At 41.2% G+C, this 25,305-nt stretch overlaps 2 protein-coding genes across 2 annotated transcripts in view; one reads left to right on the forward strand and one right to left on the reverse strand.

The window, feature by feature from the left end:
- Positions 1–2,389: 2,389 nt before the first annotated feature.
- The window catches only part of LOC115781550 (von Willebrand factor A domain-containing protein 7-like), a 32,886-nt gene continuing 9,970 nt past the window's right edge, over positions 2,390–25,305 (reverse strand). Inside the window, exons 2-18 of the mRNA XM_030731267.1 lie at positions 13,491–13,680; positions 13,009–13,145; positions 12,754–12,898; positions 12,561–12,654; positions 11,748–11,876; positions 11,346–11,529; positions 11,070–11,239; positions 10,709–10,821; positions 10,494–10,610; positions 10,222–10,395; positions 9,968–10,100; positions 8,559–8,711; positions 8,326–8,418; positions 6,769–7,040; positions 6,488–6,621; positions 4,121–4,280; positions 2,390–3,980 (exon numbers count right to left, since the gene is read on the reverse strand). Of these exons, the coding sequence (XP_030587127.1) occupies positions 3,600–3,980; positions 4,121–4,280; positions 6,488–6,621; positions 6,769–7,040; positions 8,326–8,418; positions 8,559–8,711; positions 9,968–10,100; positions 10,222–10,395; positions 10,494–10,610; positions 10,709–10,821; positions 11,070–11,239; positions 11,346–11,529; positions 11,748–11,876; positions 12,561–12,654; positions 12,754–12,898; positions 13,009–13,145; positions 13,491–13,680 (2,779 nt within the window). The 3' untranslated portion in view covers positions 2,390–3,599. The remainder of the gene's footprint in view (positions 3,981–4,120; positions 4,281–6,487; positions 6,622–6,768; positions 7,041–8,325; positions 8,419–8,558; positions 8,712–9,967; positions 10,101–10,221; positions 10,396–10,493; positions 10,611–10,708; positions 10,822–11,069; positions 11,240–11,345; positions 11,530–11,747; positions 11,877–12,560; positions 12,655–12,753; positions 12,899–13,008; positions 13,146–13,490; positions 13,681–25,305) is intronic.
- Positions 17,365–21,738, forward strand: LOC115781567 (prostaglandin D2 receptor 2-like). The gene is made up of 2 exons (XM_030731300.1): positions 17,365–17,494; positions 20,412–21,738. The coding sequence occupies exon 2, from the start codon at positions 20,419–20,421 to the stop codon at positions 21,592–21,594; it is 1,176 nt and encodes a 391-aa protein (XP_030587160.1). The 5' UTR covers positions 17,365–17,494; positions 20,412–20,418; the 3' UTR covers positions 21,595–21,738.

A 25,305-nucleotide genomic window follows, 5' to 3' on the forward strand; every position in this document is an offset into this window, starting at 1 on the left:
TTCTACCATTTATCTATTTTCAATTTAATTCCTGGAGGAGAGTTTAGATCTTCACTGACTGACATATTTGTATTATCATCTTATTAGAGTCATGTATTATAGCAGTGTATTATTCAAACATCTGTGAGCTGCACAAATGCTTGAATAATGCTGAGTAACTTGGGAAAGCCTTGATTTCTCCCAAGAAGAGCCAGAGGCAGTGTTCGGGGAGACCGAGGTCTCTGGGTTAGAAAATGAATGGAAAAATATTTTGTGTAATGAAGTAACATTTTGTTTCACCTTTTCCACATTCTTGCTCATAGACGTTTTTTCTTACAATTTGGCTCTCTGTAAAGAAAAAAGGTACTTAAATTGCATTGGGTTAGTGGAATCAAGAGGTGGGGTTGCACATAGCATCCAATTAAATCCTTTTTAATTGATCCTCCTATTCTAAGCCAGTAAGAGAACCCACAGAGGCCAAAAACATAACAAAACAAGTAAAACGTAAAAGGGCCCTCTAGAGTTTATCATTTGTATATTCTAAGCAACATGAGTCAGAAAAGGGAGTGGAAACGGCAGCAGTTTCACAAGGTGGCCAAAAAAAGCCCATTTTCCTTTTCTTACTGTGAATTAAAATGGAAAAAGGCTGTTTACTAAATTCATCTCTGTGTGCTCAGTGCAGAGGCACAATGAACTCAAAGAATGGAGATTGGAGTAGCTAGAATAAGTCTTCCATCTGAATTACAACAAATATTTCCTGGCAGCTCCTTTCAAAATCCTTCTGAGTTGATGGGAAATGTTTCTAGACTGCCATCTTCAAATCTAGCCCACCCAGTTGTCTCATCCTTGTTTTATGAGTGCGCCGGGGTAGCGTAGACAGTCTGTGGGCAGTCACAGTCTGCCCTTATACTTGCAGAGAACATTTGTTGTGTACAAAATATGTGGTACAATCAGTCTAAATTGCATACAAGTAGGTTATCAAAGAACCAGACCAACTGTGAGGATGTGAAAAAATGTAAGGCTCAAGAGTGGATACCTCCTGTAATGACAGAAAGTGAAATGCCCCCAGCAGGGGAAAAGAAGTCATCTTCCCAAACCAAATTTGTTATATCACCCATTGTGTCACCTTTACAGCCTTTGGCAGTCATAGGTAGGTTTCTGCTATGGAACCAGTGTGGGGAATGTGGTTGAATTCTGAGCAGCAGCGCTGCATTGGAGAGCCATGTCAGTCTTCATACAGGAGACCGGCCTTTCTCGTGCACATTCTGTGGGAAGAGTGTTCCTGATGAAAAGTGCTTTAAATGTTTAAATGTGCATTTGTGATGGCATAATGGAGAGAAAAGACACTGGTGTTCATAATGCGGTGAAGATTACAATAACCTGTGTGTGCTCTTTGCAAAGTAGAATATAGTGTAAAGATGGATGGTGATTTAGGAGAAAAATAATTGCTTAAACTGAAGTTGGTTTGTAAGAATATGCGGGTATCTTTTTGTCATACTGCTTGAGTCAACAGGTGATGTCACAAGATCTGTGAGATCATAACTCCAGTTTGAGAAGCACCTGCCTATTGTTAATAAACACAAGTATTTGACTCCCTTTCCTCTGTTTTCACAATTTTAACTGTGGAAAGCACGTCTTGTGACCAGTGTTGAATTTTGGAATAAACACCAAGAGAAAAATGTTTTAATTGAATCTGAAAGAAATTTCTTGATTCAGTTTACATTATTTATATTGCAAATGATGTCAATACATGACCTTTCTTATGTATCTAAATGGCAGTGGAGGCTGATAATTTTTCTTGCACAGTAACTAAACACCTCATCCAAGGAGGTGAGTGAATTTTCTTGTCTGACTAAAGGGGAAACTAAGTTTTTATATTTACATTCTGTTTAACAGAATGCACTTAATGTGCATAATGCTGCTCTCCACATTATGAACATAACTGTTCAAAGATCCATATACCCATAGAAACTGCACTAGGTCATCATGAATATTTCAGAAACCAAGAAAGTAGGGATATTTAGGTAAATAACAAAAACACTGATGGATACATTTTGGGGATGTATCATTTTATTTGCAAAATGTACAACTTATCTTTTATCATCCATGCATCTATTTTCTACTTATCACGGGTCAAGACGTGGGGACAGCAGCCTAAGCAGAGAAACCCAGACCTCCCTCTCCCCAGCCAGCTCATCCAGGAGGACCCCAAGGTGTTCCCAGGTCAGCCGAGAGATATAATCTCTCCACTGCATCCTGGGTCTACCCCGGGGCCTCCTCCCAATAGGATATGCCCAGAACACCTCACCCAAGAGGCGCCCGGGAGGCATCCTAGTCAGATGCCCAAACCACCTCAACTGGCTCCTTTCGATGTGGAGGAGCAGCAGCTCTATTTTGAGCCCCTCCTGAATGGCTGCATTCCTCATTGTATTTGCAATCTTGTTCTTTCGGTCACTACCCAAAGCTCGTGACCATAGCTGAGCGTAGGGACATAGATTGACCGGTAACTTGAAAGCTTCGATTTTATGCTCAGCTCCCTTCCGTGACAGACGGGTGCAGCATACTCAGTCAATCTCCCGCTCTCTTCTCCCATCACTCGTGAGCAAGACCCTGAGAAGACCTCCTCCATGAATCGCCACCTGATCGTGGAAGTGGGGTTTGTGTGTCCCACTGATCATTGGAGCTATATTGTCCAGGGGCTTGTCCCCCTGGTAGGGTCCGCCATGGCTGAGGGGCCAGACAAAGAGCTATTTCAACGACCCCTATGGAACAGTCACCAAGTGAACTGTTTACCCTTCCCAGGATAGGGATAGGGACCCAGGAGCCAAGCCTTGGGAGGGAGCTCGAGGGAGAACGTCTGGTGGCCAGGCCGGGCGCAGCCTGAAGAGGAGACATGGGCCCACCCTTCTGTAGGCCCCCCACCCCCAGGAGGCATCGTAGGGGTTGGGTGTAATGTGTGGAGGTCCTAGTGGACTGATCCCAGCTATTGAGACTGGCTGTTGGGACTGGTGTATCTTTTACCCTCAGCAATTATAACCTAATGCAGAATTATTCCTTTAAGGCAGTGTGCATGCATATTTCACCACAGTACATGTCTGATTTGAACAAAAATGTAAAATTTTGTATGTTGGCTAGCATTAAGTATTAGGGCACAAAAATGCAAAAAATTTTAATACCATATTATTAAAATGGTAAAAGGGTTTGACTCTGCCCACAGATTTTAAGGTAATCATAACTCAAAATACCAGAAATGCTTAGGAAGCTGACCTTCAATTCTTAAGTACAGAGTGAACATTTTATTTCAGTATTTTATTCATACCTGGCAACTCCAGATTATAGCTGTCAAGTCATTTGACTAACACTTAAAAGATCTCTGGTTCAATACCAGAAGGAGATGCAAATATCAGGAAAGGGAACTGGCATTAAACTGTGCCAAATTAAATGTGGATTCATCTTTTGTGGTGATCCCTTGTGTATAAGGGTGTAGCTGAAAAAGAAAACTATGTAAGCTGAGCACAAGCAGACAAAATAGACTTCATAGCAAAGGCACATTATTTAAAATGATTTAAACTCGGTGCAGATTAAAGACCTGAAGATTAGCATAATGTAACCTGAGCCCTTCAAGGCCTTAGCAAGAAGGTAGATACCAGCAGGTAAATCCACAGTGGCAGTGACAGAGTTAGAGTGGGAGGGCCACCTGATCGAGCAATTGAATGGTAGCATTTTCCCACATTGCCAACTTTATCTACAGCTACTATTTCAACAATCTGTGAGCAGCAGGAGGCATTGTAGTTTGCCTGGATGATGGGGGCACTCAGTGAGGTGTATATGAGGGTTCCATTCCCCTGATGGAGAGAAATGCTCTCAATCCCGGTGCCGTTTCCATCTGTAATGTTAGCTGAGAGTTCCCACTGGAAAGGGCCACATTGGGCCAGATCATGAGGGCAGTCATTAGCCTGCACACTAACCCCTTCACATGACGGCTGAACAAAATCTGTAATCTGGGCAAAGAAAAGAAGAAAGATATGCTGAACATGTATGAAAGGACTGACAACATGTCGCTTTTGAGCAGGAGGACATGTCTGTCGAGAAATTTTTGTAGCTATGTTTAAATGTGCTTCTGGTGATTTGACCGGCTTACCTTGGTAACAACAGACAATCTCAAAACAACATAATTGGAGTCAACACCATCGGATGACTTTGCTTCCACGGTCAGCGTGACATCAGTGCCTGATTCCGTGCTGGCAGGTGGTGTTATAGTCAGTGTAGCATTGGCATATTGTCCAGTTGTCAAGGTGAGTCTGTAGAGATGAGAGCAAAAGATGTGGTAGAACACATTTGGGTGGAGTCATAACAGATCTTACTCACCCTAAACTTCTATGCCAAATGGCTGGTGGGGTGACACAAGGTACTCCACCCTGTTAGTTTTAGAGGACCTGACAAATTAAGATTAGATTGAAACAGGACACAGGCTAGCTGTGAACCCATTTGATGTGCTTTGGTCTGACACTGAGCTCTTGTGGAATCAGCATGGGCATGCTGTTCGTGCCAGAGTGGCCAACACAACCACACTGGCTGACTTGTGACAAATGATGGATGGAGAATGGGATGCCTTTCACAACAGTGCGTGGCCAAGCTGGTACCAGCATGAGGACAAGGTGCCAGGCTGTTGTGGCTGTGTATGGTTCTTCCACATGCTACTCTGTTAAATGAATAAATGATTAAATTGCCAATATGTTTGATTTCTTCAGACTTCAATCACTGAATCCCATAAATGGCACCAAACAAGAAGCAATAGCTGAATAAGCTGTTTGGTACTTGCAGAGACGATATGGAAAGTTTTTCATGGGCAAAACCCACATACTGAACTCTGCTGCTCGACCAACAAATGTGTTTTCCTTAAAATGTGCCTCCATTTAAGGGGAAATAGACAGGCCTTCCAACTCAATGAGATTTATTGGCAAGAAGCATATTTACAACAAAGAAATAACTCACAAATAATGCAGCGGAGTATCTGAAGTATGCAAGTGAAAAAAGTTGTGGTGCTGCTTGCATTGTGTTTCTCTGGGTTTATGACCCATGGACAATTACCTGACTTCTTATTGTCTGTTACTCTGGTGCCTGTAATTAAGGACAAAACTGGCAAGGTCGGAAGCCTTAATAATTATAGACCGATAGCTTTAGCTAGTGTAATATCTAAAGTCCTTGAAAAAATTTTGCTTGATTGTCTCAATCAGTTTATTTGTACAACAGATATTCAATTTGGTCTTAAAGCCAAGTTGGGGACTGATTTTTGTATTTTTGGCCTGAAAGAGACAGTAACAGCATATATAAGGCAAAATTCATCTGTGTTAGTTGGGTTTATTGATGCCTCTAAGGTGTTTGATCGGGTCAGTCGCTTCAAGTTGTTTAATAAATTAAAACAGAGAGGTGTTCCAGACAGTATAATAAGAATTTTAGTTTACTGGTATTCTAACCAGAAAATGCAGATCGAATGGGGCAATACCATCTCTGCCTCCTTTGGTGTGAGTAATGGTGTGCGGCAGGGCGGCCTTCTTTCACCAGTCCTGTTTAATCTGTACATGGATGATTTGTCGAAGCAATTAAATCTCTGTAAAACTGGATGTATGATTGGTGACACTCTGATTAATCACTTTATGTATGCCGATGATCTGGCTGTTCTCTCACCTAGCAGTGCTGGCTTTCAGCACTTACTGAAAGTCTGCTCTGATTATGGATTGAAATATGATGTGCAACACAATGCTAGGAAAACTGTTGTGCTAATATGCAGGACTAAAGCAGATAAAGACCTCTGTTTTCCAGATTTCTGGCTGTCAGGGCAGAAGTTAAATATCTGCTCAAAACCCAAATATCTGGGTCACTACATCACAGATCACCTCTGTGATGATGATGACATATATCGGCAGTGTCGCCTATTGTATGCTCAGGCAAATATTCTGGTGAGGAAATTTCACATGTGCTCAGACGAGGTAAAGATAAGTTTATTCAAAGCCTACTGTACATCTCTGCACACGGCTCCTTTGTGGTGCAAATTCAAAAAAGCTAGCATGCAGAAGCTTAAGCTTGCTTATAATGACTCTTGGAGAATTCTGCTTAAAAAGCCCAGGTTCAGTAGTGCAAGTGAGATGTTTTGTAATGAGCATGTCAGGACATTTCAGGCACTCATGAGAAATTTGATATATAAGTTTACGTGTCATTTGTGCAGCTCCCAAAATAGTCTTATTGTAATGTTGTCACACTCTTCTGCTAGTGCATTACGCTACCAGTCGTCTTTGTGGAAACACTGGTGTGCAAGTCTTTTATGAGTTGTTGTTATGTATAATTTGTCTTTGTTTTTTAATATGTGTGTGGACTACAAGTCTGTTAAAATAAATATCAGTCAATCACCAAAGACAAATTTCCTTACTTTTTGTGCCAAGTTTTTATTATCAGTCTGTCAGTGGTGATAAAATTTCACTAAGATATTATTTTAGCAGTTTCCTCTTACTCATTTAGGAAGGACATGGGGAAGTTTCTGTCATTTCTCACACCGATGGAGTACGTCCCACCAGAGCCCTGAGTCATCACACTGAAAGGAAGCTTAAAGTCCTCTCCTGGCTCCACACTGCTGCCCACCACAGCCTACAGGGAACACGGAGAAGAAACAGATAAAAAGGCCTGATATCATCTATTTCTGCAATGAACTGGATTTGAATTATCCCCATTCTACCTGTTATTATTGTTACAGAAAAGCTGTGTAACAGTAAAAGGGAAATTAAAATGACAAACCTGGATCTTCACTTTGGAGACAGACACTTGAGTGGTCGACTGCCTCTGAAATACACTGTTTGACACTTTGTCAGTTCCTTTCACGGTGACCACAAACTCCCCCTCAGGGACTGCATCAACAGTCACCAGAATATCTCCATTGCCCATGTCAGTTATTACACCGTTGCTAACACCTTCAGAACCTGACACTTTTGCCAGACCGATGTGTTCAGTAGTCATTGAAGATGGACCTCTTCTACCCATAACTGAGAGCATCAGTGTGGCTGGCTGGCCTGGGTTTTCACATTTAAGAAGAAAAGAATCAAGATGTGGAGAAAAGGAAATGAAATTATCCATTGTGCAATAAAAAAAATATTAATTAAAAGAGCTTTACAGATCTGATTGCCAGAGCCAAAGTACCACTGGTGGCATGTATATTTTTTGCCAGTAGATGATGCTGTTGTAATACAGAAACTGCATATTTGCAGCCCCAGACTGAAAACATGCCAAACAATTAAGTACACTTGTTACTTGGATTGTAAGTTGCACATTTGATGTGAAATATTTTTAAAATTTTAAAACTTACTCTATGATTGGCAATCAAAAAAAGAAGGGGAGAATTTTATATATATATATATTAGGGGTGGGACTCGATTAAAAAATTAATCTAATGAATTAGGAGCTTTGTGATTAATTAATCGCATTTTAATCACATTTAAATATTCAACATGATAAATATTAATTTAAGTTTGGTTGATGAATGAAACAATATACATAAGCTTAAACTTCAAAATGTTGTTTATTTTCCCACCAGTCTACTACACAGACCAACGAAGGGTGGCAGTGCTCCTGTGATAAACTCCTGAAATTAAAGTTAAGCATCATAACTGGATAGTTTTAGTCAACATTAATGTCTCACTTGTTATAGTTGGAAATTAATCATTCTCTCAGCTGTATTCCTTGATGTTGAAATGTGTTATGCTTGTTTTAACAGCTTATTTTGAATTAAAGACTTAAAATTAAACCACAAAAAGGAGAAAAAGTTCGTTCTCCGTTTAACCAGCTGCTTTTACACAGCTGTGCTTCGCACTCACGGTTGCTAGGCGACATGAGCTACGCAGAGGTGACTGCAGCTGATATGAAGGCGAGCCGCTCACTTCCGGCCTTTGCGGTTTTCGTGGGCTGCGAAGGACGTGGGCCGGGTCCTTCGCAGGATGCGGCCCCTGAATTTTTGACATCGTGCGTCGATATAATCTGTATGCCGGGAACTCGTGCAAAGTGCGATTAACATGCGTTCAAATTTTTAATTCGTTAATTTCCCCGTAATTAATTAATCGAAATTAACACGTTTAAGTCCCACCCATAATAATATATAATAATATATATATATATATTAATATATATATATATATTTCTCTCTCTCTCCCTCCTCTCTCTCGGCCCTCCCCCCCCCGGCGCGCCGGGGCGCCTCCCCCCTCCCGTCTCTGCCCCCTCACCCCCTTTCCCCTCCCCCTCCGGTTTGTGCTGCCCCCCCCCTCTCCTGTTCTCCCCCATCCCCCCTTTAGTGAAAATGTTGTCCTGCTTGCGGAAGCCCAGTGAGCACTGCATAACCTGGGTGAGGTCCAGCAAAGCTTTCCACAAAGTTATAGATAAAGGTAATTGTACTCTGACCTGGAAACACAAGCAGACTTACTGTAAATACAGACTTACAGTAAATGTACATATACAGCAAGAACTCCTTGAACCGGATGTACTTCTGATACTTCTATATAAAGGACATTTTTAATAAATAAATATGTACCCTATTTTACCTGTGATTTGAAGTGTGTATGGTTGGTTGGAGTTGATGTTGATCTGCCAGGGTCCCGTCTGCTTGTCAGAGTATAAACGAATTCTCCACAAGTTGCCCACAGCCTTTATGGTCCCCAGTTTACCAATGATCTCATTTTGGCTCTGAGTTACACCTGGAAATGTTTAACACCCATTATCAGTCATGGATACATCACTTCCTCACTCACCACCCACAATCTGTCAGATGTGGCCCCCATCTCTCCTCCACACTCACACACAACACTGGTTCCCCTCAAGGCTGCGTGCTCAGTACTCTACTGTACACCCTCTACACATATGACTGCACTCCAACTCACCCTACCAACATCATCATAAAATATGTGGATGACGCCACCGTGGTTGGAATCATCTCAGATGGGGATGAGCCAGCATGTAGGGCTGAGGCAGCAAAACATTGGTGCTCAGCGAACAGTCTAACACTGAATGTTTTAAAAAACAAAGAACTTATTATGGACTTCAGGAAGCACCAACAAGATCACACCCCCTTGAAATAAATGGGGAACATGTGGAAATTGTCACCACCTTCAGGTTCCTTTGCACCCACATCTCAGCTGATCCCTCCTGGACTCAAAACACCAAGGCCTTAGTTAAGAAGGCTCAGCAGCAGCTTCACTTCCTCCATGTCCTTAGAAAAAAACCATCTGGACAGGAAGCTGTTGCTGGCCTTCTATCACTCCTCTGTGGAAAGTGGACTGACTGGGCATCTGGTACCTAAGTTCCACAGCTGAAAACAGGAAAGCAGTGCAGAAGGTTATCAGCACCGCCTGAAAGAACATCGACTGCCCTCTGCCCTCCCTGGAGGACATATCCAAAACCTGCTGCCTTGGGAGAATCACTGCAATCACAGGAGACCCCTCACATCCTGCACATAACTTGTTTGACCTGCTACCCTCTGGACAGCGTTTCAGGTCAATTAAATCACACACCACCAGACTCACCAACAGTTTCTCCCCCTGGGCCATATGGACTGTAAAGAAAAATACCATCTGTTTCACAGTTTTTTACAGGTATGTGTAATAATGTACAGTTTGAGTATTTAAATTATATTTTCCACTATACTCATTTATTTTAATTTTCCTATATAATTAGTGCTGAGAACTAGACTTTGTCTGGAGAGGAGCATGCACAATTTCATTGTACCATGTACAATGACAATAAAGGGTTATTCTATTCTATTCTATTTATTCTATTCTTTTCTATGGATAAATCACAATTCTATTTGCAACAATGATGACAGACACTTGTTTTGTGTTTGCTTCCAATCAGGATAAATACTTGTTAATTTAATTGTTTTGGGCTGTAAAGCACTTTGTGACTAATATCTATGAAATATACTACATAAATAAATCATTTCCAGTGGAAAAAGTACCAGCAGGGTCCGTCAGCGTGAAAGTAATGGCTGTTCCTGTGATGTAGATAGTGATATTTTTCAGTGATTCATCCAAAACAAAGGAGAATGTCTCTTGCTTTCCAGGGTTTCTTGCTCGCTGAAGAACTGTCACCTGAACAAAAGCAAGGAAAGGTTGACTTACTCAGTTATCTCAAATCTTCACATTAGTCCAGTCATTTAAGGCTTTTTACAAGCTTCACATAAGTTAAACTTATTGAACTGCAGAATCATACCAGAGCTGAAGTCGAGGTGTCAAGGATAATGTCTGTGGCTTGAGGAAGCTCTGATTTTGAGACCTGGATGGCCTGGCCTCCAGAGACCAGAGCTATCTCCCTGTAGTCACCAAAGGAAGCAGCTCTGAGAGAACGACGGCGCCTGCCAAATATTTCAGTAATGAAGAATGACACCTGTGGAGATCAATTAATGTCAAGATTATACCCACAGCCTCCATGCCGAAGTAGCCTGAGTGAACACTGGTCATATTTAAGTGCCATTCTGTATTTACCTTTGACTGGGTGCTCCTAATGAGAGCCATAATAGAGTCTTTGAGCTCAATGTCTTTTGCTATAGCATCAGTGAATACATAGATGTAGGATGAGGAAGGGGCGCCAGTCAGAGCCAGCTGGAGAAATAAAATAACTTTATATTTCTGAAAAAATTCCCATCCTATCCAATCATAATCCCAGTTACAAGTGAAGATGTCACAGCTGATGGTAGTACCTGAAGTCCTGACAGGCACATCTCAGGAGCATCACCTCCACCATCTGCATTGAGCTTAGAGATTTCTTCTTTTATCTTATTATCATCTGTTGTTCTGATTATGGGGCCAAAGTCTACATAAAAGAACAAATAAGATCTCTAAGCATCAAACCTGTGGTTAAAAGTATTTTGGACCAAATATAAGCAGCGTCCTACAGACACACTGTGACTACATGCATATTTACAGTAGGCACCACAAATGGACTTTACATTTGATAATACAGAAAATAAATATAACTGTTATTGGTAGTTTAAATACCACACAGTGCTAATATCAACTACTGGTTCCTAAAAAGGATCAATAAAGTAGAAGGGTTCATACCAGGGTCATTGAAAGGCACCAGGATGTACTCTGAGGGCTCATCTTGAGTTCCTTTGTAACTGTCAATGATTTCATAAATAATTGATCTTGCTTCTTCAATGTCATCTGACATACTGCCGGTGGTGTCAATTACAAAGCACAGAACAGATGAGCGAGCAATCCCCATCATTCTGTGAGAAAGGAAAATACACTTTTCATTTTAATCCTGGAGAACAACTTTTGAAATATTTTCTGTTCTTTCAAACTCAGGATATTGTTCACATCTCACTATAGTACCTCAGGAAGTCATCGTCCCCTACAGCTAAACGGACGTCCTCCAACAGCTGGAGGGTGGCGGCTGTGGCTGCATTCACAGCAGCATTGTGTAAAGCCAAGTTGTTGCCCTGCCTATCTTTGCTGATGCCTCCTCGAGGAGATTCTGTGCTAGTGAGATCAGCTGCACCACCATGGCTGCATTTACCTTACAGAGGACAGGTGGGAGAGGTTAAACTTTATTAAACCACAGATGAAACCAAAAATAAATCATATCAGCATAACCTGATTTGAACTACAGTAAGTGAAATCTTACTGTCTTATTTTTTTTTAATTTATTATGGCAGCCTTGTCAAAGCATATTTAAATGACACCTTAATTATTTAAGGTGTATATGAATGTAATTTATGGATATGTGTGTGATACCTTTAGGCTTAAAAGAAGAGTCGATTCCCATATAGCCAGATGTGAGTATCTTCTCTTTTAGGATGTTGGGGAGCAGCTGATTAGGGCAAGTTCCACTGGCACAGTCACTGCAGGTAGCAGTGTTCATGTCTACACCAAAAAAAAAAAAAAAAAAAAACTGTAGGAGTTTGCTTGAGAAATGCAAGTATCTTGCTAATAATGAAACATGTAGACTTTAAACAGCATGGGGCAGCATGTTGGCGTGGTGGTTAGCACTTCTGCCTCACAGCTAGAATGACATCTAGAAGGTCTGGGTTCAGTTCCACCTTGGCCCGGGCCTCTTGTTGTGTGGAGTTTGCATGTTCTCCTGTGTCTGTGTGGGTTTCCTCCCACAGTCCAAAGACATGCAGTTACTGGGGTTAGGTTAATTGGTCATGAATGGTTGTCTGTCTCTCTGTGTTGGGCTAGTGACCTGTACAGGGTGTACCCTGCCTCCCACCCTATGTCAGCTGGGATAGGCTCCAGCCCCCCACCCGTGACCCCAAACAGGATAAGCAGAAGAGAGTGGACAGACTTTAAATTAAAACCTTTTTAATAACCAGTGAGACTCTAAGAAATACATTTATTAATTATGTGCAGTGTTTGGACTTGTGCATGATGATCTGACAATAACAAATAGCTACAAGCCAATCAGAATCGACCACTGTCCATTCCCTTAGCAAGACTCCAATCTCTGCTCTTTGGTCTATTCTATAAAGATTACTTGGATATTATCTTTTTTATGACAAAGAAATGGGATGGGTGAAGGATGGCTGATGATAATTACACACTTACCTGCCAGGTTATCTAGGGGAAGGCCTGGGGTTATGAGGTTGATATATGGCTCTGTGTAACCCAGCTCGACCCAGTTACTGTGGCTGTAAAAGTCCTGAGAGTGCACAAAAACACATGTTATGCATACCACACAGAACCTCCATGCTTCTACTTTCCATTGCATGGCTGTTCCAATTTATTACATCCTTCTTACCTGTAGTGTGTGAAGGACTCTACCCAGTGTTTCCCTTGCAGTGGGAAATTTCTTATTGCGAATGTTAGCCTTAATGGCCAACATGCCCTGAGTGATCAGGCCACGTCCTTTCAAGAAGGCCTCAGAATTGAAGTGATGTGGAGGACTGGAAGATTTTTTGTCATATAAATGAAATTCTTGTCTGACAATTTGTAAAAAAAAAAATTAATTTATAGCTTTCTTTATTATTCCTTGAGAATTTTTTTCTTGCTTTACCTGTTGGCAAAGTCGCGGTCTACCAGTCCGTTCTGAGTGTAAATGTCTTGAAGAGCAGAATGAAACTTGGCGCCAGACACGTCTCCTGTTGCTGTGGGACCTAAACAGGCCTGGACCAGCTCTTCAGGAGAGGAGCCCTGAAGGGCAACAATACAAAGTTGTAAGAAGGTGCCTGTTAAAATGAGCAGGCGAACAGAAGATATGCTTTACTTTATGAATGGAGCTACATTTGTCATACATCCTAAAATAGTTAAAAAGCAGCCTGGGGAGTTTATCGGTCTACTGCATCCCCTGCTATGAATTTTAATACAATAATAAAAAGTACAAAAATGATGTGTATAGTTATTCAGTGGGGATCTTTGTTACTTTAAGCATTCATATTAAAATGGAGATGAGTGTGTGTTTATGTAAGCGTGAATGTTTCTAAATGTGGCAGGTGACTACGTCTGTGCTGTCTTGTACATTTTGTATCTCCATCCTACCGTGGGGTTGAACTCATAACCATTCTTCTCAGCCACCGCCCGACATGTCTCTGTCACTTTCTGCAATAGAGCTGTTCTTGTAATGCTGACATGAGTGGACACTCCACGACCATCGGAGACAAAGGCCGTGGCTGGCCCTGACAGAGCCAAAGCCAGCAGAGCTATGACCAGCAATGAATTCATGACAAATCTGCAAAAAGAAAGTAAATGTATTTGTTAATTTAGTGGCTTCAGTTAGTTTTGATTATGAGTCCTATGTTGCCAGATAGAATAAAATCATTTTAACCTATTATAATGTCTTTTGGGGTAAATCACATAATTAAATTTTTCAGAACAGAGATTAGAGCATGCTATAGGTATTAAAGGTGCTGCACTGCAGTGGTTTGAATCATGTCAATCTAATAGACTCCAATTTGTTCATGTCTTCTTCACACATTAAGGTTAATTATGGAGTTCCACAGGGTTCTGTGCTAGGACCAATTTTATTTACAATATACATGCTTCCCTTAGGCAGTATTATTAGAAAGCATTGCATCAATTTTCATTGTTATGCAGATGATACTCAGCTTTACCTATCAATGAAGCCAGATGACGCACATCAATTAGTTAAACTCCAGGAATGTCTTAAAGACATTAAGGCCTGGATGACCTCTAATTTCCTGCTTCTAAATTCAGAAAACTGAAATTCTTGTACTTGGCTCCACAAATCTTAGAAACATGGTGTCTAACCAGATACTTACTCTGGATGGCATTACTTTGGCCTCCAGTAACACTGTGAGAAATCTTGGAGTCATTTTTGACCAGGATATGTCCTTCAATGCACATATTAGACCGCTTTTTTGCATTTGCGCAATATTTCTAAAATTAGAAACATCCTTTCTCAGAGTGATGCTGAAAAGCTAATTCATGCATTTATTACTTCTAGGCTGGATTATTGTAATTCATTATTATCAGGCTGTCCTAAAAGCTCCCTGAAAAGCCTTCAGCTGATCCAAAATGCTGCAGCTAGAGTACTGACAGGGACTAGAAAGAGAGAGCAGATTTCTCCCATATTGGCTTCTCTTCATTGGCTCCCTGTTAAATCCCAAACAGAATTTAAAGGCGCCATTTTATCTTAAAGACGTTATAGTACCATATCACCCCAATAGCGCACTTCGCTCTCAGACTGCTGGCTTACTTGTGGTTCCTAGGATACATAAGAGTACAATGGGAGGTAGAGCCTTCAGCTTTCAGGCCCCTCTTCTATGGAACCAGCTCCCAGCTTGGATTCAGGAGACAGACACCCTCTCTATTTTTAAGATTAGGCTCAAAACTTTCCTTTTTGATAAAGCTTGGAGTTAGGGCTGGATCAGGTGACCCTGTTTGTTGTGATTTGGCTCTCTATAAATAAAATGTTATTGAATTAAATTAAATTAAATAAACTTAAAACCTAAAATACAATCATACCATAAATCACCTAGTGTGCTGCCACACTGAATATAAACAGAACGCTGAGGGGAGGGTACTGATACATGACATTATGAGCTGTAATCCATGTTAACTGGAAGGCATTCCATTTTAGCAAGGAACACCGTCATATTAAATCAAATTGGTCACACCTTGAGGAACACATTATATACTGCAATACTTTGTAATGACTTGGGAAAGCCTTGATTTCTCACAAGAAGAGCTAGAGGCAGTGTTTGGGGAGAGGGAGGTCTCTGGGTTAGAAAATGAATGGAAAAATATTTTGTGTGATGAAGTAATATTTTGCTCCACTGTTTTCCACATTTTTGCTGATAGAGGATTGTTTAATTCTTAAGTTCTATAATTTTTGAAGGTTTTAGACTCTCTGTAAAGAAAAAGGTGCTTAAATTGCATTGGATTAGTGGAATCAAGAGGTGGGGTTGCACATAGCATCCAACTAAATCCTTTTTATTTGATCCTCCTATTCTAACCCAGTAGGAGAACCCATAGAGGCCAAAAACATAGCAAAACAAGTAAAACATGAAAGGGCCCTCTAGAGTGTATCATTTGTATATTCTAAGCAACATGAGTCAGAAAAAGGGAGTGTAAATGGCAGTCTTAGTCATGCAGAGCATTTTCACAAGGTGGCCAAAAAAAGGCCCATTTTCCTTTTCTTACTGTGAATTAAAATGGAAAAACGATGTTTAATAAATTCATCTCTGTGTGCTCAATGCAGAGGCACAATGAGCTCAAAGAATGGAAATGGGAGCAGCTAGAATAAGTCTTCCATCTGAATTACAACAACTGTTTCCTGGCAGATCCTTTCAAAATCCTTCTGAGTGGATGGGAAATGTTTCTAGACTGCCATCTTCCAATCTGGTTCATTTCCTGATCGTATGTTGCTCCCTTGTCCCTTAGGCTATCTTGTCTGAAGTTTTTGTGTCACTGTTGGAATTCCTGTGTCACTTCCTGCATTCCTGCAGAAAAGTGAATTCCTGAATTCTATCCTGAAGACCGATAGAGCTCTGTTGGAGTGAAAATGGTACTCGTGGTCACCAAAGCCATTCTGGATCAGTTACTCAGGTTGCCTGGACAGCCAGCTCAAGTAAGTCTTTTCAACAAACACAATGTTGAACTGAGAGTGATGCTTAATCTAACACTAATTCCACACATTTTCAACAAAAAATGAGTGGCACTCCAGAATTTCTGGGCTCCAATGTGGGGCTGTCCTGTGTTCACTAGTAATATGTCAGGCCGGTGCTGAGACGGGCTAGGAAGGACCAAAAGTAAGACTCCAGAGAACGGCATAACTTAAAAGGTGTTTATTAAGGTTGGGGGAAACTAATACAAAATCCTTCTGAGGGAGACAACGGGAGGCCACAGGGAACACTGGAACACGCTGGCACAATAACATCAACGACGTGACAACAAGCAGAGAAAACACAGGACTTAAATACACAGAGGGGCTGATGAGGGAAGAGGAAACAGGTGGGAACACAGGTGACACTGATAACTAAAACGAGACCAGGGGGAAGCAAAACTGAATACAACAGACAGGGGCTGGACGACTATCAAAATAAAACAGGAAGTATGACAAGGGAACAGAAATGCAAACCTGACAGAATACTGGGAGACACAAGGACCTAGAAATGACTGAGGGCAAATACAAAAGATAACAAAACACAACCTGAGAAAACAGAAACAATACCAAGAAAACATAAAACACTGGGCCACCGGCCCAGGACATGACATAATAGATGGCAGTCTGCCATTTGGCACTGATAAAGCAGTGTATAGCTACCGTACCACAGTAGTAAAGTGCTTGAAGAAAAGTTCTTGTTGCAACTTCAAATGATAGAACAGTGAGTAAGAACATAAAGCTTTACTTAAAGTGAATGTAAAGCTTTACTTCATTTATAGCATTACTTGCAATAAACTTTATATAAAAAGTTATTTATTCATTTTTTTTTATTCATTTATCTAGTGCAGTTTTAACTTACACTTACTGATTGATTTTACTGTTGAGCTAGTAATAATATCAGAATCTTTCAGCTGAACTTAACTCGTGTGCATGAGAATATGTTGGTGATAGCGTAAGCTCTGGTGCTGCAGTGTTTCATCATGGAGACTGTCTCACAGTTTGAAGTGTTGCAAGAACTAGTTTGCACATGTCCAACCTTATCGTGATATTTAATCATGTAGGACAGACGATACATTATCATCAGGTATCACATTTCTGTTTCTCAGAGATTCTCCATTTTTCCATGTTTCTCATTTGAATAATGTTTCTGTGTACCTGTTTGGAATTTCAGTGAAAGCTGAGCTTATGCCGACTTGCACCCACTGTGTTGTTACAAATGTTTTCATTGTGCAGGGTGGAGCAAAGGGAGGTACGTCTGCGTTCATCACTGCGATTCAGTGGGAGTCTCCAGGACTGAAGAGCCCTGAAAACTGGGAGGACTGGAGTGATGAGTAGGGAAAAAAGGCTTGCAAGAAATACGTAACAAAAATTTGTGAAACATTTTGACTTTTTGTCCCTTCTGTGACCAACTATACAGGTGAGTGTTTCCCAAACTGCTGAACTGAATTATGTTGACAGCAAAGTCCTCGTGGTTTTCCTCTACTTCTTGCTGTTTTTGAGCAGTTTTTAATGTTTGGTTTGTAGTTATTATTTTTACTGTACTGTACAGTAATACAGTTTTAATTTCTTAAATATGTTTTCTTTTAAATTTTGTTGTTTTTGTTGTTACATACCTACTTCTTTACATCCTGTTCTGATAATCCAAGAGTGGGTGTTTTGAATTCATAATTTACTTATGAATCGCATAATTCATGCCTACATTCAATAATATGTGGTACATAAGGTGCTTTGAGGTTACTCTTGTAATTCAAACTATAAAAAGCTGTCTTCATGTAGAAATAATGGATTCAGATACAAGATAAAAACTCATCTTCATCCTGCATGCTCTCTACCACATCACATTTAAACCTTAGGGGGGATAGTGTCAGCTTTAAGGTGACATGCAGAGCTGACTGCAATATCATTATTAGCTTCAACATAAAAGTGCGATGCTGCAGCTGGCTAAAAGTTCTCCTGAAAGCTAAAATGGCCTCTAACTTGGTAATAATATGGAACGAATGCTCATGCATTCACGTCAGCACCGTGTCTCATTTATATCTACTCATACGTCTGTAGTCATGTGCAGACTTGGTTCTGCGCTTACCTCACCTGGGTACCTTGTGTGAGAGGAAAAACTTAATAAAACATAGCTGAAGGAAAAGAATGACACTTTGAATTTTACAATTTAAATAGTCACTTGTTTTGTTAATTAAAAAAACATGATTATTAGGCATATCACAATGTGCCAATCCATATTTCCTGTAACTGCCTGTAACTAATCTTTACTCAATATAAACATTTAACTATAATATTCAGTCTGTTAAAGAGTTAACAACTGGAAAACAAGTGAGAAACAGTAACCATGGAGAACACTTAGAGAAGGCAGTTTAAGCCGTTTTAAAAGTGGAACATCAAGTTCATATTCACAGTTTATTTCTCTAGTTTAGCTCTTTTGTTCAGTCATGACTCTCATTGTCTGTCTTGTTAATCTCACATTCCTGCACTGCAGTCCCGAAAAGTTCCCAGCCATTCACACTTACAGGACACGCCTACAGCCTTTAAGTCAAATCTCTGATCAGACCAGCAGATAAACCAAAAGAGCAAATCTCTGCAGGGACTGTTGTCAAAATGGGTGTATGTGTCCTCTAGGGCGCACATCCAACATAAACATCACATCGCACTCCCCCACTGTGAATTATGCACTCTGATAGCAATGGCCCCTTAGCATGTTGATAGTAGTAATATTTGGAAAAAAGTAAAAATGTGATTATTTAATGTCTTCCTTCATCTCCTCCAAATTATCTTCTTTTTTTTAAATGATTTGAAAAGGCAATGAAAATAAAACAATAATTAATGTTAATTCAGTTTGGGCTTATTCTGGTGTTTTTGCATTGGGTACACAGCATGGACCGAGCTCTGCCGTTTGAATAGAAAGATTGTGTCTTTAGTGCAAAGTGTAATTTCAACAGAGATATTTTGGGCTGATAAAGACAGAGAGAAGCACAGTTCACAGGTTCCTGATGTCTCTGAGCATTCTCTTTAACTAAACATGTGTAGTTGCCCAATAGATGGTATGTGGCTAGACCACAGGAACAAGCTTTGACATGTTTCTTTATCAAAGAGACTGTGTGTGTGTGCATTTTTCTTATTTTTTCTTCAAAACGGACTTCCTTTAAAATTAGCAGCAAAAGGTAACTATAGTCAGAACATCATGCTTCTACTTCTAAGAATATTAACATCAGAGGATTTATTATCTGCCTATAACTGTATTAGTCATGATGATGAAAGCAAAGTGTGTAATTACTCAATAAAGATAAACAGGCAAGAAAGATATGGAATCATTTCAACAGAGGGTGTGTGAGAAGGGGTAGTGGTAAGCACAATGTCACTATTATCCACATTTTCACTGGAAATAGTCATTGCTCATTCAGTCTCTCAAGAATTTACAATTTCGTTCAATCATCATGTAATTCCAAGATACACGAGTATCACTAGCTCAGAACTTCAGGGAAATAGCTGACAAATCTCAATTTCAACAATTTACCAACAAACATGCTAATGCGTCGTCCTTGTGGCCTTCATCACAGCACAAAACAAAGTGGGAGTCACATCATTTATACTAATTTGGCAAATAATTGGTTTAAAAAAAAATCACAATATAATTAATTTCCTGATCTCATATCTATCTTCTTGATGATGTAAAAAAGATTATAAATATTAAAAAAAGAAGAAAGAAAAGTATGAGTCTAACTGAGGTCACAAATTTTTATCATATTTTTTATTTTATCTAAATTTGTTCAAAGGAAACATTTTAAGTTGAAATCCCCATTCGGGCCAGCAGGTGTCGTTGTGTTGAGTGTTGAGATCAAATATGTCTCTCTGAGACAGAAACTTTGATAGATTGCTTCGTCTGGCTGAAAGAGTTACATGTTTAAGACCAATGAAATGCAGAGTGACAGCCACATTTGGCTTCATGTATGCCACAGCCAGGCTTACTCCATGTATGCCTGGCTGTGGCATACATGTAATTAGTCATCCTCATAATTGTTTACACTGTAGATTCACTGTAAACAAAAAGCAAAATCAGACAAACCAAACACAAAGAACTGTGGCTGAAAGACTCTCATGAAACTGTAATTTAGCCACTGAATACCACAGTGAGTTCTGGTGTTTTTTGAACCTATATGTTCTTAACTGTATATTGACTAAATCTGACTTAATATGAAGCAAGATTGTATTAATCAAGGAGCACTTGTGTGCCACATTCTGTGCCAGTACCTGCATTTTAAAATCAGTATTCCTAACTCTGATTTTAACTGGCTATTCATAAACTTCTTGTCTGTGTCTCGTTTCAGAACACTGATGTCAAACATGTCCCTTGAGTCAAATATCCCAGAGGAGCAGGTCTTCTGTCCCCAGCTTGAAAAGATGAGGGAACATGTACTCATTAACAACACACAGGTCAATATGGCTGTTGTTTGCATCCACGGACTGGTCTCTGGCCTGGGGATTTTGGAGAACGCCTTGATCATCTGGGTGGTGGGCTTCCGCCTGAGGCAGCGCACCGTGGCCTCCATCTGGGTGCTCAATCTGGCCCTCTCTGACTTCCTGGCTACCCTGACACTTCCCCTATTTACTTTATACCTCAACTCTCGTCACAGCTGGGAGCTTGGTAACCCACTTTGCAAAGTACAGACTTCCATCTTTTTCATCAACATGTTTGTATCGGCCTTCCTGCTGGCAGCCATTTCACTGGACCGCTTACTTCTAGTGACGAAGCCAGTGTGGAGCCAAAATCATCGATCAGTGGCAGGAGCGTGGAAAGTGTGCATATTGGGTTGGCTATGGGCTGCAGTTAATTCATTGCCCTATTATATTTTTCGCTCAGTAACTGAAACAAAGCACACGAGAAAGTTGTGCTACCATAATTTCGCCATGTATTTATCCTCCAATGCCACTCTTGAGACAGAGTGCAATGTGAGGCAGTGGACCACAGCTATGTCCAAGCTGCTGCTAGCATTCCTATTCCCACTGGCAGTGATTGCGGGAAGCTACATCAAAATTTGTCTTAGTCTGAGGAGCAGAAACAGGAGAAGGAAGCAAAGTACCTGCAGACTAACTGATGATCTGATTATGTCAGACAGAAATCAAGAATCGGGAACTAAAAAGGGAAGAACTATAACCACAAAAATGATCTCTCTCAAGCTTCTAACCCCTAGTCCAGCTTTAACCACAAAAGAAGGCCCCTTAACCCCCACCACCCCTAATCTGACGAATCAGAGCCAGCTATCCCAGAGTTTCTCCAAAATGGTGACGTCTGTGATTGCGGCATTTGCACTGTGCTGGGCTCCGTATCACATCTTCTGTATGATTGAAGTGGCAGCTCAATATAAGGAAGAATGTCTCAAACTAGTGGAGGGGGCTACCCCTAGCTACAACATTGGCATTCTTAAATCCAATATTAAACCCCATCCTCTATGTCTTCAGTTGCCCACACTTCTGCGTGAGAATACGGCAGAGTCTGGGAGCAGTGTTTGATGGACTGGTCGAAGAAAGAGGGGGATTACTGATGACCCCAAGAAAGAGTTTAATAAATCACATTAGGAGGAGGAGCAGTCGAGATGTTAACCTAGGAACGCCAGTGTCACCCTGTCAGTCAGACGGCATGCAGCCCCCTTTCATATCACTTATGCAGGACAATAAGGCAGAGCATAGCTGAGACGTCAGTTGATTTTTGACTTCATGATTCAGGAAGACAATGATTTGCATTTAATTAAGCATACATGTACTTAGAGACATATATAATTTAGATTTAATAACATGAGGTATGTCTTCATGTGCACTTAGGACCAATTCAGTGGAAGTAATAGAGCTATACAGTGACCACCCACTTTTTTAAGAGCTCCAGTTCTGAAATTTTAGAAAATTCTTCTATATAGAGACCTCAGCCATGGGTCTGCTCTTTATCCCTCGCACTAACCTCCATGCCTTTGGGGACACAGCGTTCAGTGTGGCAGCCCCTACTCTCTGGAACTCTCTCGCTACTCAGCATCACAATACGCCATCACTGGACACAAGAAACTGTTGAAAAATCACCTGTTCAAAAAGGCCTTGAAAAAGGACATTTGTTTGTTTGTTTGTTTGTTTGTTTGTTGTTTGTTTGTTTGTTTGTTTGTTTGTTTGTTGTTATCCAGCATACTTGGGTTTCTTGAAAGGAGCTATATAAATCTAAGTTGTTGTTATTATTATTATTATTATTATTATTATTATTATTATGAGTTTTAAGACTTGAACTAAACCAACCAGCAATGAGGTGAATCATGAAAATAAAATGATTAGATGTGATTTTTAAAAAATATCAAATTTTAAAAAAAGGCAAATGTTCAAGACTGTGTGCACATTTACTTTTAACAGTGAAGGAAATACTCATCTCTAACCACTGTAAGTCGTAGATTCCACAGTCTAGAGGGTCCACCATTGAATTCAATCCTTTTCATTATTGTAAAGTCATATAATTATGTATAATAATGGTTTTGAATATGCAGTTTGTGTTGCATGTGTGCAGGAAACTATAGTTTGGTTATATGGTACAGTGTGTTCTGCCCAACGCAAAGGTTAAAAAATAGTTCATAATAATTCAATGATAAAAAATGTCATAATTCATCTGCAGTGATTCATGTTAAAAAAAGATGGTCATTTAGTTAAAAAAAAAACTTATATAGTCAGTGTTGGTTATCTGTATTTTATCTTGAAGGTGAATTCTGAGGTAGCAATGCGTTGTGGGCAGCGGAAGCAGAGCTTAGTGGAGGAAAAACGTTTGTAGCGAAAAACCTGCCAATCCATGCTTAAACTTCACCTCGTGTGTCCTAAATCTTTATTTGCACCTTCGAAAGCAATGGCTGTAAGTCTGATCTATGTTCTGGTTAATATTATATGGTTATAAGAGCCGATTTAGAGATCGTTTTGTGAATGTGTTGATACCAGGAATTAGCCTTATCCCAGGGGCTCATTTTGCTTTGTGCTCTGTATATTAGCATAGCAACAATGCTAACGATCTAATTAGCATATGAAAAGATTGCTAAAATGCTGTTGATCTTTAGTAACAGCCAAAGTTCATTCTTATGCATGTTTTCTGGCACTAGCAATTTTATTTGGTGCATTTATTTCACATAGCAAGAGCTGATGCATATTTTATTTTCTGTTTATTTTCTAGTTTCACTCGACCTTGTTCATTGAGCTTTCAAGCCACAATTGTAAAGAATTGTAAGCTGTCAAGAAGACTGTAATAAAGGAGCAAGACGCTCGGTTCCTGGCTCATGAATATCGAGTTTGGCTTGCTGTTGATCTGCGTTAACATACACAGTGTATGTGTATATGTGTGTAACATATAGGGCCTTGGGGGGGCAGGTGTGTCACACAGTGGTTAGTGGGTGGCACTGCTGAGGTGGCCCCACTTGTCTGTTCACTGCTGCCTGCACCTCAATTTTATTTACATTTTAGACATTGAGGGCCTTGGGGGGACGGTGTGGATGGGCGCTGTTATTCAGTGCTCATATTACATCTGTCCCTCCAATTTTAAAAGCACTGTAGTTTTCACACAGCCATACACATTCTTCTCAGTACATACATTCACATCACCCCCCCAACACGCTGAGTGGGAGGAGGGGGCGGGCGGGCCTTCTCACACCCCGGTTCCATGCACCCCGCCTGGGATGGGGACTGGCTCATTGTTCGGGGCTGGGTTGGCTGCTTCCCTGGGTTGCCGCTGGCTTGGTGCTGGTACCCGCTCTCCCACATTAGGTGTCCATGTATGTTACATGTGCGTATGCATGAGTGTGTGACTGGTGCATGCGAATGTGCGTGCGTGTGTATGTGCGTGTGTGTACATGAGGGAATGACTGGTACGTGTCATTGTGTGTGTACGTGCGTGCTTGTGAGAGTGTGTGTGTGTGGACAGCTGGGCCTAGGTTGGTGGCTTGCCAAGCCTTGGCACCGGTGGGACACGGAGGGTGGGAGTTACCCCTCCCTACCGCTCCACGCTGCTCCCCACTGGTCGTCACTGCCGCCCCTGGGGTGTGGGTGCCCGTGGGTCCCGGGATGTGTGGCCGGATGTCTCGGCATGGTTTTTGGCCTGCTCCCTTGGCGGCCGTGCCCTGGGGGTGGCTTGGGCCTCTGTGGCGCGTGGGGGGGCTCTGCCGGGTGTCGGGCTGCTCTCGGGCGCTTGGGGCCTCGGGGGCCGCATGCCTGGCTCGTGCTGGGGGTGCCGGCCTGCCGGGGGGGGTGGGCTGCCCGTCGTCTCTGGCTCTCTGGACTCTAGCCCCTGGATTGTGGGGGTTCCGTCTGTAGCCTCCCTCCTTCCTCTTCTGGGGAGTGTACGCGGTTGCCATCGGGATGTGTGGCCCCAAGTCTTCTGAGCTCCTGTGCTGTGGATGGCCTGGGTCCCCTGGGTCCTTCCCTATCTACCTCTCGATCGCGGGGGGCATGGTTGCAGTTTCTCGCCCTCATTATCGAATACATTGCATGACAAAGGCGCATACACACACATTACTACAAACAATAAACTTGTGTGTGTGTTTGTGTGTGTGTGTATATGTAGGTGCATATGGGTGTGTGTATGGATGTGTGTGTGTGTGTGTGTGTGAGTGTATCAACCCCTTTTATTTTTTTTTATTTTTTTTTTTATTTTTTTCTATCTCCTTTCTTCCTTTTCTCCCCCCCCCCCCCCCCTTTTCTCCCCCCCACCTCTTGTTCTTGCCCCTTCCTTGTTGCCTGTCAGACTTGGCATGAATAACTAAATAAAAAGATAAATAAATAAAAATAAAATTGCAAACATTAACAAGAAGAGCCTATAGGAAACATATAGAGCTGTTCTTGTCAAAGCAAATATGTTTGGTACATCAGTGCATTCGGATCATCATTCCGATTGTGAAAGATGCCAGACATGACAGGCTAAAAAAAAAAAAAAAAACATACACAGTGTATCCAACACGTAGTGATAACAGTACAGTGAAAAGCCAGATCAGCAGTTGGTGGAAAATAAAACCTACACCACAGCGATGGACAACGCGCATGAGGAGAAGGCAGAAGAAATGGCTAAATCTGAAGCTAAAGCCTCATCTATAGCTAGCTCCAGATCCAAACACTCCAGCTCCAGGCACTCATCCTCCAAGTTATCCTCGAGGTCCAGCGTATTGGAAGCAGCCATCTTTGCACGGGCCTTGGCTGAAGTCACAAACACTAAAGCCTCCT

Source organism: Archocentrus centrarchus, chromosome 1, assembly GCF_007364275.1.
Source record: "Archocentrus centrarchus isolate MPI-CPG fArcCen1 chromosome 1, fArcCen1, whole genome shotgun sequence".
NCBI lineage: Eukaryota > Metazoa > Chordata > Actinopteri > Cichliformes > Cichlidae > Archocentrus > Archocentrus centrarchus.